Source organism: Lissotriton vulgaris, chromosome 1_1, assembly GCF_964263255.1.
Source record: "Lissotriton vulgaris chromosome 1_1, aLisVul1.2, whole genome shotgun sequence".
NCBI classification, from domain to species: domain Eukaryota; kingdom Metazoa; phylum Chordata; class Amphibia; order Caudata; family Salamandridae; genus Lissotriton; species Lissotriton vulgaris.
In genome coordinates this window covers 776,920,632-776,934,805 of record NC_141685.1, presented here as the reverse complement: position 1 = coordinate 776,934,805, position 14,174 = coordinate 776,920,632, and the positions used below count along the sequence as shown (strand labels likewise).

The 14,174-nt window shown below is 41.7% G+C and overlaps 1 protein-coding gene across 2 annotated transcripts in view; it reads left to right on the top strand.

The window, feature by feature from the left end:
- The window catches only part of TPR (translocated promoter region, nuclear basket protein), a 684,526-nt gene that overhangs the window by 22,109 nt on the left and 648,243 nt on the right, over window positions 1-14,174 (top strand). For both annotated transcript variants that reach the window (XM_086956072.1, XM_086956065.1), the window contains exon 2: window positions 11,654-11,758. In XM_086956072.1, coding sequence (XP_086812198.1) covers window positions 11,654-11,758 — 105 coding nt within the window. The remainder of the gene's footprint in view (window positions 1-11,653; window positions 11,759-14,174) is intronic.

Here is a 14,174-nt window from a genome sequence, read left to right as displayed (position 1 = left end):
TGACCCGATATGCCTACAGGAAACTCATATCGCATGGGCCAAAAGAATATTATTCGCGGATTTAGGTTTTACAGTATTGATTTGTACAGAGCAGTCCACCACTACACGGGGGTTGCAATCTTGGCTAAAAATCATATACAAGGGATAGGCAGAGCACTGGCAGACAAACAAGGGAGGTGGGCTATTGTTGAATGCAAGATTGGAAGGCAGAAGTGCACAGTATGTTCATATATGGTTCAAACTCTGATGAGGCTCTAATAATTGACGGGCTCTTATGTGCGGTGATTTAAATATACACCTTGGGCCTAATGCTCTACAAGATGATAATATTTATAAAGGGAGGAAACTGCGGGTATTCAAGGCGCTACAGTCTCTTCTGGTTGATCACAGGTTGGGGGATGCTTGTGCAACCTTAAGAGGGGAGGAGCCTGGGTCAACCTTTTTATTCTTGTCCGCACCAGAAATTGGTAAGGCTGGACTACTTTTTCTTGGGCCTAATGCTCTACAAGATGATAATAACCTTTATAAAGGGAGGAAACCGCGGGTATTCAAGGCGCTACAGTCTCTTCTGGTTGATCACGGGTTGGGGGATGCTTGGGCTACCTTAAGAGGGGAGGAGCCTGGGTAAACCTTTTTATTCTTGTCCGCACCAGAAATTGGTATGGATGGACTACTTTTTCTTGTCAAGTCTTTTGCTGGCTGGAGCTAAAATACAGGTATATCCACAGTTTACCTCAGACCATGGCCCTCTAGTGTTAAACCTAAGGCTGCCTCTGACTGGAATCAAGCCGCAAGCCTTTTCCTTTATTTTAAATTTTTTTATTTTATTTTGTTTTTCATTGCAAGTTGATCAGGTTACAAGGATTTTTAATACTGAACAGAACAAAAACAGCAGAGAATTTCGTATGTAAAACAACCATGGAGTGAAAAAAAAAGAAAACCGTTTTCCAATCAGGATTATAGATTGATATGGCAACACTGTAAATAATAACACAGAGAATAAATAGGCTACTGCCCCACTTCCACCTCCATCCATCGCTCTACCGGTGCTCACATTTTTGATCCTATTACCCTTCTTTTACGCTCTTTCGTTCTATAGATGGCACGTTCTAGGATGTGCCTTGCCAACAGACGCCCTCTCAAAGCAGAGAAAGAGGGTGGGTCTGGACTGATCCAGTCTTGAGTCACACAAGAACGAAAGATCCCAACTGAAATAAATAACTTTTTGTGATCATCTATCATGGATGTAGAGGAGACTCCAAACAATACAAGCTCTGATGTGAGTATTAGAGAAATGCCAAATATCAAAGAAAGAAAATGTTGAATTTCTGCTAAGGTTCTGCTTAACTGCGGACATAAAAAAAACATATGCACCACGTCCGCCGCGTGCAGACCACATCTACTACAAGCAGTACCTACTGAAGAACCCCATTTAGAAATTTTGGCTGGTGTGTAATAAAGATCGTACAACACCATGCAGTGCTGTGTTCTACTCCTTCCGGAGAACAGGATAGAGTTGGCCAAATAGATGGATTCCTCCATCTTGATGGAATCCAATCCCAGTTTCTCAGCCCAAAGTTGTTGTCTTAAAAAATAAGTCATCTGGATGCAAGGACAACTGACCAAAGGATAGGGGGGGTTGGGGCACCCCATATTTTTTTTATTACTATCAGCCGTGATGCAATTCATTTCTCCTTTAATAATTAGTGACAAGGCCCCGATCTTGGACTCCCACTCCCCATCAATTTACGAATTGGTTCTAGGAGTAAAGGCTAAGGGTTGTTTATTAAAATTTGTTGAGCCCAGTTATTATAAAAGCACCAAATTTAAGATTCTAAAAGCTGCATTTAGGGCTTGGAAATCCATCAAACGAATTGTTGCTATCCCTAGAATCACGAGATATCCTCCTTTTGATGTCCCTTCACATTTTTCCATTTGTGGGTACAGATCATATTATGAAAAGATGGCGCAACCTTGGCATCACTCAGCTTAATGATCTCTTACACGATAATAAATTGATATCATTTACTGAGCTCCCAAATAAATTTAAACTAACGAATGCTGATTACTTCAAATATCTACAGTGGAATAACTATCTTAATTCATTAACAGTGCAAGAACGCATATCGCTACAACGAATTCCTTTGACTCTATGTATCAAAGAAGAAAGATTGGTTACTTTTATAATCAGTTGTTGCCGCAAGCCTTTTCCTTTGATAGGAAGTTGCTGTTCGATGAAAATTTCGTAGCTCATGTGAATACCTGGATTGAGCAATTTTTTCTCATAAATCGGAACAGTGCAGGGATTGGGTGTGTATGGGATACTTTTAAAGCAGCTTTCAAGGGGGAAGCCCTCAGCTTCGGCCTATATAAGCAAAAACTAATGAGAGCAGCATTGCAGGAACTATATGCTAGTCTAGCTGTAGCAGAAGGAAAACTCATACAAGGTTTACATGGGGGCCAGGAGATTACTGCTCTTCAAACCGAAGTGGCTCGGGGCAAGGCCAAAATAAATCTCCATTGGAGTAAAGAGATGGCCAAGAAATACTCTATCAACAAACAGCTAAACTATGAATATGGGGAGGCAAGTGGACACTGCCTGGCACAGAAACTTAGATCTAAAGAGGAGGCCCAGAGGATCAGCTCAGTGGTTGATTCTAGGGGCAACCTCATAGAAACTGACGCTGGGATTTTAAATGTGTTCCATGATTTCTATAAAGCATTATATACGGGGTAACGGTATGACCCTCAAGTTGAGGAATCCTTGCTACAGCATTTTTGTGATAACTCTTCGTCTTGCCTATCCAAGTTGTTATTAGAGGCCCCTATCACTATGGAGGAGTTGGAAAGAGCCACTAATAGTTTAGCACCGGGTAAAGCTGCAGGACCTGATAAACTTCCATTGGAAATATACAAAACTTTTTTGGGAATATTAAAGACCAATATGCTTGCCACGTTTCTACAGGCCCAGGCAGGAGCTCTCCCTTTAACATGGGACGAGGCCAGCATTATAGTCTTTAAAAAAGAAAAAAAGAAAAAAAGGATAAGCCAAAATCCTTGCGACCCGGTTGGCTGAAGTAATAACCCAGTTGGTGTCAATTCGACAACACAGCTTTATCCCCGAGAGGGGGACAACCAATCAAATCAATAGAGTGGTAACTTTGTTGGACATCGCCAGCACCACGGGGAGCGAACTCAGACTGATTTTATTAGATGCCAAAAAGGCGTTCGACCAGGTCGCATGGGGATTTTTATGGGCTGTATTACTTTTTCGTGGTTTTAAACAAAACTTTATTTCTGCCGTGCAAGTCTTATATCGCTAACCTACAGCTAGAATCTGCATTATGGGCTTAGAATCTACCCCGTACATATCACACGGGGAACAAGGCAGGGATTTTCTCCCCTGCTGTTTGCTTTGTATATATCCGTTTTTAAAAATGTTAGAACATAGCTCAAGGATTGAGTCGGTAATTTGGAGGCAAGAGCATTACCGTGTGTTTGCATACGCAGACGATGTAGCAGTGGTAATGCCGAACCCTTTATTAGCTATGCCAGAAATAGAGCAATTGGCGTTAGTTTGGTGCTGCTTCAGGCTACAAACTCAATATTGCTAAGACACAAATCTTATGTTCTAAAATGGCTGCATTTGACGATCAGAGGGTCCTGAGCAAGGTAATATATCTGGGAATCACGCAGAGGACTTTTTTAAAATCACCGGTGGAGATTAACTGGCGTGATATTCTAAATGATGTGCGCAAACAATTGACCGGTGCGAATGCTTGCATCTCTCTATTGTAGGACGATGCAATGTTCTTAAGATGTTGATTCTTCCCAAAATTTTATATTTTTTTAGATCTGTGCCACTGGATATCTTGCGGGCTAAGCTGGCAATGTTACAATCTATTTGCGCCTGATTTTTGTGGGTTCAGGGTAAATCCCGGAGGGACGGGCGATATGACTCTTCATCGGGGGAAAGGTGGTTGGGCTGTCCTTGATTTCACCTTGTATTATTTTGTAAGTATATTGCAGCATATGAATATTTTATTAACTGGGGTAGAACCGATTAGCACGGCCGAAGCCCCTTGGATATATCAAATGTTGCTGGGCAGCGATGCCAAAAATCGGCTGTTTGTTAATCTCGAGACGTGCTACTATAAGGGAATTAGGTTCTAAATGCTGCTTATAAAGTATGGAAGGCAGTGAAAAAGTACTATAGACTAGGGAAGGTATCTCTATATACCCCGTTAACTGTCACAACACTCCTCCCACCAATATTTTGGGACAGGATTATAGATAGGTGGTGGGCTAAGGGGTTCAATATATTGGTGATTTCTATATCAATGGGGAGTTGATGTCGTTTGAAATGTTAACTGATCAATCTAATCTCCTCTGGTCTGAATTCTTCAAATATTTGCAAGTCCGCCATTATCTATGTAAACCTCAACGGATCATTGAAGTAAATCCTGTCATTAAAGCCGTGAGGAAAAATGTACGTATTGGTACACTGTACAACTTACTGTTAGATACTAAGGTTAGTGACATGGAGATGCCAAATATCAAATGGGACAACAGGCTGGGGTGCCTTGGCACTCGAGTCGAAACCTCTATTGAATTGGCAGGGAGATTATTAATGTCTGCTAACCTTCGCACACAACATTATAGAACTGTTTTTAACCTTTATTACGCCCCAGCTAAATTGTCTAAATGGGGGGGGTCTAATGATGTAAAATGTTTTCGCTGCGGGACAGATGATGCCGATATTGTACATATCTTTTACACTTGTAGGCATTTAAACATATTTTTGGGTCGTATAGAGGTTTCTAGCTGAAATGTTGGGGGGGGGGGGGCAGTTAGGCTATCCACTGCTCATGTATTTTTTGGGGGTAGCTGAGGTAGAGGAATCGGACCAATTGCTTTACAAATTTCGGTACCTGATCTTTTAAGTTACAGCTGTTGCTAGGTTATGTATTGCCTCAATGTGGCTTCAGAAGCATGCACCATCTTTTGAATTATGGAGGCCTAGATTTCTATCTATGTTTAATATAGAATATAGTTTATATACTTTGAAAGGTAACCGGAAAAAGAAATTGGGCTGGGAGATTTGGGGACCGGTGGTCTCCTATATGGACGAATGAGTGGACTAGATGGGGAATTATCTGACACTTCAGGGATTTTTTTTATTTTTTAAGTGCTAGGTTTTTCCTTTTTTTGTCTTTTCTGTGTACTATGTTTGGTCTCGATTCTGTTGAATAATTTGGGTTAATGAACTGTAATGTATTGTATCTATCATGGATTAATATAAAAAAAAAGTTTACCGACGTAGTTCTGGAAAATGGCAACCTTCCCAGGTGTACCCCAAACAAACATATATGTCAATCACCCTATTGCAGTAGTATAGATACACATTACATAACAATGTGGTGACCCATAAATAACCCGAAGGAATTGGGTAAATTGCGATATATAACAACAATGGTCCTACGGGAGAGACCACCAAAAAAGGAAAAAGCTAAACCAATTACCTTATCTAACTTAATTTTTCAATCGCAACCTCCTTGTCTCCAATGAAGGGAGCAGAATATTGCTTCTATTTAATGCAGAAGAGCATGTATAACAATATTAACTCTTATTACACAAAAAACAGTGAATGCCTGATTTAAAAAAAGAAAAGTTTTACTGTATGGAAATCAACAGCGTTTTTCAGTTAGAGAGGAATTTACTATTAGACTGAGAGTGTGAAGGGATTTGTGCAATTAAGTCCTCCTTCCACACTGCAATTACATGTAGATCTACTGGGAGAATCGGGAACTCTAGTAGGAACTTTCATTTGAGTCTTTCTTCACTGCCACTTGTATGAGGGCTCTGATTAATTTCCCTGCAGATGAGGAGCCGGTTGGCCTTTGTCAACTATATGATTAATTCATCTGATCACTCACAAAATGATTGATAATTCCAGGTTGTTCCCTTTCCATTCAGTCACCAAGTCCTGATGAAAACCGCTGTGGAGTCTTAAGCTAGCCCTTCTCCCTGTCGCCAGTCGAAATGTCGACTCTTTACACATCCTTGATTTGTATATTTGGTCCTTAAAGGGGCGTTTATGATTTAATCAATTGCCCTGGATCACCGAGATCATATGTATGCTGTGAAATAAATGTAACAGACAGGCTTCTCTGTAATGATTATGATATATGTAAGAAATCGATTTTCTCCTTCGTTTCTCTATTGCAATCCCACCCATGGGCAATCTTTGAGCAATATTTTGTCTTATTTTCTTTCTGGAGAGACTAAGTGTAAATAATGCATTGATGCTGTTGGTTTTCATATTTAAATTAAAAAAAAAAAAAAAAATATATATATATATATATATATATATATATATATATATATATATATATATATATATATATATATATATATATATATATATATACATGCATTTACCATTTTATGTGTGATAGTTGATTATGTTGTATATTCTCTTCTGTATTAATTGAAGCAATCTTCTACTCCCTTCCTCTGAGCAGAGGAGGTTGTGATTGATGAATGAAAAGTTAGATAAGGTACTTTGTTTAGCTTTTTCTTTTTTTGGTTCTCTCCGATTGGACCATGGACCGTTGTTGATACGTATTGGAGTATAGATGCAGTCATAATTATTTTGTTTCCTCCTGAGGTAAAGTATTTCCTCTGCACTCCTCCTTCCCCATTGAGAAACACATTTCTCTACTCCTCTACAGTTTTTTCCCCCTTTGGGAAGCCTTTGTCTATTCAGGAAAATGTTTTACACCCTCCCTTGTCAGAAGTAAATGTCTATCTTTTGGTGATCAGTTTGTGGAAAAACATATTTGTAAGTTTGTGAATGTGCACAGAATTGTGAACATCAGCACCTCAACAATCAATTCTAGCCTACTCCCGTTCCTGTGATTGTTTGTTGTCATGAAAAATCTTAATTCAAGTAAATCCTTTTTTCAGTGCAAAGCCAACTTTTGCTAATGCAATCCAATCTTGCATGTCGAGGTAAGCCATAACACTTTGACTCAAACAAGTCTTTGCAGCGTTTACCTAGCTGTAAAATATAAACATCCATTCATTGTGCCATCCTAGAAAAGTCCGGCACAGTGAGATGCAGTTATTTTCCGAAGTACATTGTGATGAAGTGGAGAATGTCCAGTTGGGGGCCATAGCCTTGATCTGCAGTTTGCAACCTAGGCAGTGGCTTGCAATTGGCATCTGAATGTAAGCTAAAATATAACTAAGTAAAGTATATTTCCCAGGGCTATCCACAAGAGATTCCTCTTAAACTAAAGGAGCAATGGTACAATTTGTGGAATGCTCAAACACACAAAAGGTGTTGGGTGGAATGCTTGCAAATAGTCTGAACCATGTACAGTCCCACTAGGTAGCATTCTGACACATTGTTTTTAGCCCACTGTGCCACTCTAGACCACGGCCAGCCCCACTCACCTACTGGTATCTATCCCGAACTACCAGGCTAAGTCCAATCCAGAAGTGAGCCCAGACTGGTTTCATTCTTGCTATACCTCGTAGGCAAGTTATAACTTGAATGATGTGGCCCAGCGAGCAAGGAACCCACATCTGGGCATGCTCATGGCCATTTAGGTTTTAGGAAACACACAAAGGGTGGTGGGAATAGTGCTGGTATATATTGTATGCCATTGATAATCACTCTGGGTAGCGGTGTTCTCCATGGTGTAATGTGAACCTGCAGGCTTCAAAAAGTACACCAATTCAAAGCATTAACATCAGAAATTAAAATACACAAGTAAAGGTGAATTTTTAGAAAGGAATACAATAAAGGTTGAATAGAACAATAATAAGGTTGTCAACTGTCCTAAATCATTTCATGAAAACAATCATTTATAGGTATGGCCTCTTACCACATTTTCAAAGAACTAACATGCAGCTATAGCTAATAATTATAAATAATTTGTCTGCTTTTGTAGGTATCTGCCACACATTTTAAAAGGTGAACTGCTTTAAGTAGAGTTAAGGAATATTGCATTGCCCCATACATTTCATAGTGAAGGATTCAAAGAAGAGGTGGCAGGAATGCTTGAATTAATCTCAGCCACTGTAATTACTCGGGCCGCATCCCAGTCATCACTATTTTGCACACCATGCCACCTCAGTTTTGACCAAGCCATATGCAAATCAGGATTGGCCCTTCTACAACTGGGAACAGCCCAACCCGAACTGACAGGCCCGGTCCTCTCTGAACTGGAACACAAGCAGCCATTTCATAGTCAGTAACTCCAGTGTTGCTGGGCTTGACATGAAACCTATATTGAACACTGTCGCAGACACTCCAATATTGTTTGCCATTCACACAAGTTTAAAACAAGCATTTGCAATGCAATAGGTCTCGTATTTCGAGAATTTGAGCTATTGCCATTGTAAATGACAATGTCTTTTATTAAAGTGTTTTGAAAACCTGCAAACGGTGACCTAAAGACGCACTTTGTGCTTATAGTCCTTGCTTATGAACTACAAGGCTGTCAGTAAGAGGCGCAGTTACTGCCAGCCTTGCTTCTCTTAAGCAACAACTATAAGTACAAATACAATCAGTTGCTTTGAAATGTGACAAAATAATGATTATATTAATTCCAGATTAGGTTTTACTGTATGGGGCGCTGATGAAGGAAAATGTATAGAAGGTCTAATATAAATGAGGTGGTGGGTGCAGTACAGCAAGCTGCGCCTAGATTTCCCTAGTAATCAAGGCACTGCTTGTCTAGTTGCAGCGACACAAGCTGTGCCTAGAGGTCCCTAGTGAGCATCAAACTTTGAAGATATGGTAAATCTACCCTACCCATAATGCATTGCATGCAAGACTGTATCATGAGTACATTCAAATAGCTATGTCCATGTATACAATTAGTAGCTTTGAAATGTGAGAAAATAATTATATTAATTCCAGATTTAGTTGTACTCTGGAGCTGATGAAGGGAAATTTATAGAAGGTCTAATATAAATGTGAGATGTGCAAGCGAGTGAAGTAATCCCTGCCAATCTAGTTTAGGACTAAGTGAGTGTCCTGTCTGAACGCCTTTAAGAAAGTAGTACCTTGAGGCTGTAATTAAAACCTAGGGCGTAACAACACATGTAACAGGGGATGTCCTCATGGGAGGTCCTCATGGGAGGTTACAAGAAGAGACAAGGCGGTCCTAAGGAGGGACTACAAAGCCTAATGACCAATGAAAAGCCACCCTTTACAAAGGACAGGAGCCATTTAAAAAGACGAGTGGGAAGTAAGTGGAGCTTTATCCTCATATCCTGAATACAGCATGTCTTGAAGAGACATCGCAAAGCTGCCTAGACGAGGCCTAAAATATATATATATATACATAGTGACTTTTTGTTTCCCTGTGTTTTGTTTTTTTCTTCAGTCGTAATTTCCCTTGTATCATTTTAGTATTCTGCTTCTTGCGAGTTGTTTGTGTAAAATGCGTACATTTTGGAACATACAAATGCATGTTTCTATTCAGCCCTTGGTTTCTACCATGAAGCTGCTGTTTTAGCAGATCCATAATATAACATATTCTTGAGCCTGGTATTTAAAAAATCAGCAAGACTGTCTAAGAACTGTATTGTTTTAAGGAAACCTGCCTATCGGCTGAATAATCAAAGTGTTATATATTACAACAGGGTCACATTAAAGGCACACACAATTAGGTGGCGCACCATTTATGGTAATTAACAGTGATACATTTGTCCCGGAGTGTATCCTGTGAGTTGTGCGGATTATGAAAGACTACCTTGAGTATGAGCATACCTTGGAGAATTGTATAAAAGTGTGTTACACGAAGCAGCACAATAACTGGTTACACACATGGCCATAACCTGTAACTTTGTTTGGGTGAGTGGTACAGATGAATCCGGAAATTATCATGAAGCCAGAGCTGCTGGATGAATGCAAGGATTACACCCTGCCTACCTAGTCCAGATTGCTTCTGAACAGTGGGTATCCGACCCTGCACCTCAAACCCTAGAATTGTTGCGTAATCTACACAAAGCCAGCAACTGAAGCAGGCTAGAACATTCATGCACATCCCTCCCATCTATTGCTCCAGACCTTTGATCATTTCTGTCATTACGCCAGTTATGAGTTTTTTTCTCTTTTCGTTTTGTAAGGTTAAGTTTAAGACTTGGAAAGCAGTTAAAGAACTGTAATGAATTCACTGCCGGTTGAGCGTGCAGGTCAGTTTGAATGAGGATAAAACTGTTTTCTCCTCATTGCTGCAGAAGCTAGGTGGCGAAAATTTATTGTTGGGAAAATATACTGGTAAGGAAATCCTTGTTGGCCATTAGATAAAGTGGAAAAGCTTAGCTTTTTCTTTGATGCGGACCTTATCAATGTGCTTGTGAGCACCCTTGTGTCTTGGGCACAGTACTGCACTGCTTACTGTCCCTCTGATGAATCCGTTTGTCCATAGTACTACCTGGGCCTGCGTCCCCTTTATCTAAAGTCCCGGAATATGCATCATAAATTTGGGTGCTTGGTGCACTCGGAGGGAAAACCGTGTTCGTTCCTAGGATTCTTGGGTTTAAGGCAGGTCCCTTTTCGCTTGTAGCATATGCAGATGTGCATTTGAACCCTCTCCTTGTTTAGCTGCATGATGTCAAATGATTGTCATTTAAGAAGAAAATAAAAAAACTTCCATTATAATACTATCTCTTCATACAAGTGTTTAGTTCACTGGTACCTTGTGTGTTTCACTTTTATATCCGGAATAAAGTATCCGCGGCCATACATTAGAAGGATATTGAAAATCACGGACCAGTTCAGTGACCAGATAAAGGAATGGGGCAGAAGCCAAAGTTGCTTTAAGGTCCTGGAACTCCGAGGTCACTTGCAATATCCTTTTAATGTAGATTTTGTTCCTGATGATGCATGGTCATACAGTCGCCTTTTCTGCAAACCGCTTAAAGAAATCCTTAGTGTCTTGTTCTTTTATATTGATGCAGACATGTAGAACACATTAATAACAAATGTGACATTAAACACACAAAAAGGAGTTAGAAGTTGGTTGCAAAAATATATTCAAATCAGTTCAGAAGTTAGTGTAGAAAATTAAAATATGTAGAAAAAGGCAGATTTTAATTTCTTGTAGTGACATTTAGTGGGAAAACAAATGTTTACAAATATCTCCTTTATGCTCATCATTTGTGTTTTGAGGGAAAAATACCACAATAATTAAAAGCCAATTTTCGTCCATGCTTTGTTATAAACCGCAGCTTTAGGTATGTATGCTCTGTGACGTCCCTTTCATCTTAGCTGCTGCTGACAGGAGGCATTGTGACTCCAGAACTCAACTTGCTTAACTTATTCCAGTTAAGCAGCTTCGTCATTTCATTATTATAGGCGACTCCAGACCACAGAAGTCGCCTGTAGTGAGGAAATCTTAAGCAGGCTTTTATTCAGGGGTTGCAGGCCCCATGTATTGTAAATGCTGTGGGTGGTGCACTCGGCACTGCTTCCTTTTTTTTTTTAAACATGTGAAATCAATATTAAGAACAAAAACTACAGATTTTTGTGTGTGCTCTGATTTCAGGTGAAATATTTTCCATTAATCTTTTCAAACCTGTTTTTATTATATATATATTTAACGCCAGCAATAACCTCTTTGCTTTCCAGAACAACAGTATTTTGAAGTGGAGAAGCGCTTGGCCCACAGTCAGGAGAGGCTTGTGACAGAGACGAAGGAGTGTCAGAACCTAAGGGAAGAGCTCAAGAAGTTAAGTAAGTATACTCTAAAAAGCCAAGTGTCTGCGTGGTGTGCTTTCCTATTGGGCAGTTATTGGGAACACTCTTAGTTGGCTTTGTCCTGGACACAAGTAGTAATGTGCACAGTAGGTAAAGAATAAATTGGACATTTTATCACTTTCTTGCATGAGTGTGAACTAGTTCATAGGTACAAATTCTTATCAATAGTCTTGCATCCTAGTTGCCTTCTCTGGGGCCGTCTCTCCACCTTTGGGAAAGGGTGAGATGACTTAATCTAGTCTTCCTGAGGCCCATGTGCCTGGTGAGGTGCATATAATTTTTGTTCCAAGCTATTCTTAATTTTCAGCATGCCCCATGTTAAAAGCCTTGAACTTGTTCTTTGGTGCCATTGGTAGCTGATTACTTCTCAGTGCTGCCCAATCAGTGTGCCGTACAATTCCCACCCTGTTAATGATATCTTAACCTCGTGAACACTTTGAGAGCCTCTTGGCTTTGACAGATATCATTTCTCTTCCTCTTCCCCCCCCCCTCCAATTCCTCTAGAGCTCGGCTTCAACCCAGTCTTTGGGGTTTATGAACCCAATATATAGAATAATTATTGACTGTGTAAGTGCTAGGCTACAGAATTAAATATATGCAGTTTCCATAATAAACTAAACCAAATGCTTGCTAACTTTTTTAGGAATCAAAGTGCGTCAATTTCCATTTTCTTATCCCTATTGCAAAACAATTTAACATGCTTGCTCATCTGTGCAGTTACTTTGATTTGTGAATGGTTGCAACTCACTATTTTTATGGGTTCGCTCACTATAGCGCTGCACCAAGTAAAGAATTAACATTGTTTCTGATACTTCTTTCACATTCACCCATTTACCAAGGGTAACTTCCTTCCTTTTCAAACATTACCTGGTTTTGCATGCTCCTGGTACCTGACAGTACACATATGATGGAAATGGCTCCGGACTAATTCATCACACTAGTACTGTGTACCTGCAGTAAAGAAAAATCTTTAGCATTTTTGTTTCCTGTAGCCAATGCTAAAGAATTACAAATAAAAAAAGCCATAAACAATTCTAAAATCTCTAACTCAAATGCTCCGAGACCTATTGCACTGTGTGAGGGTGAGGGGTTGAGGGTGAGGGGTTGAGGGTGAGGGTGAGTGAGGGTGAGTGAGGGTGAGTGAGGGTGAGTGAGGGTGAGTGAGGGTGAGTGAGGGTGAGTGAGGGTGAGTGAGGGTGAGTGAGGGTGAGTGAGGGTGAGTGTGAGGGTGAGTGTGAGGGTGAGTGTGAGGGTGAGTGTGAGGGTGAGTGTGAGGGTGAGGGTGAGTGTGAGTGTGAGGGTGAGGGTGAGTGTGAGGGTGAGTGTGAGGGTGAGGGTGAGGGTGAGGGTGAGGGTGAGTGTGAGGGTGAGTGTGAGGGTGAGTGTGAGGGTGAGTGTGAGGGTGAGTGTGAGGGTGAGTGTGAGGGTGAGTGTGAGGGTGAGGGTGAGTGTGAGGGTGAGTGTGAGTGTGAGTGTGAGGGTGAGTGTGAGGGTGAGGGTGAGGGTGAGGGTGAGTGAGGTGTTGAGGGTGAGTGAGGGTGAGTGAGGGTGAGTTAGGGTGAGGGGTTGAGGGTGAGTGAGAGTAGTTGAGGGTGAGGGGTTGAGGGTGAGTGAGAGTAGTTGAGGGTGAGGGGTTGAGGGTGAGTGAGAGTAGTTGAGGGTGAGGGGTTGAGGGTGAGTGAGAGTAGTTGAGGGTGAGTGAGGGGTTGAGGGTGAAGGTTTGAGGGTGAGGGGTTGAGGGAGGGTGAGTGAGGGTGAGGGGTTGAGGGAGGGTGAGTGAGGGTGAGGGGTTGAGGGAGGGAGGGTGAGGGTGAGGGGTTGAGGGAGGGAGGGTGAGGGTGAGTGAGGGTGAGTGAGTGAGGGTGAGTGAGGGTGAGTGAGTGAGGGTGAGTGAGGGTGAGTGAGGGTGAGTGAGGGTGAGTGAGTGAGTGAGGGTGAGTGAGTGAGTGAGGGTGAGTGAGTGAGGGTGAGTGAGTGAGGGTGAGTGAGGGTGAGTGAGTGAGGGTGAGGGTGAGGGTGAGTGAGGGTGAGGCTGAGTGAGGGTGAGGGTGAGTGAGGGTGAGGGTGAGTGAGGGTGAGGCTGGGGTGAGTGAGGGTGAGGCTGGGGTGAGTGAGGGTGAGGCTGGGGTGAGTGAGGGTGAGGCTGGGGTGAGTGAGGGTGAGGCTGGGGTGAGTGAGGGTGAGGCTGGGGTGAGTGAGGGTGAGGCTGGGGTGAGTGAGGGTGAGGCTGGGTTGAGGGTGAGGGGTTGAGGGTGAGTGAGGGTGAGGGTGAGTGAGGGTGAGGGGTTGAGGGTGAGTGAGGGTGAGTGAGGGTGAGGGGTTGAGGGTGAGTGAGGGTGAGGGGTTGAGGGTGAGTGAGGGTGAGGGGTTGAGGGTGAGTGAGGGTGAGGGG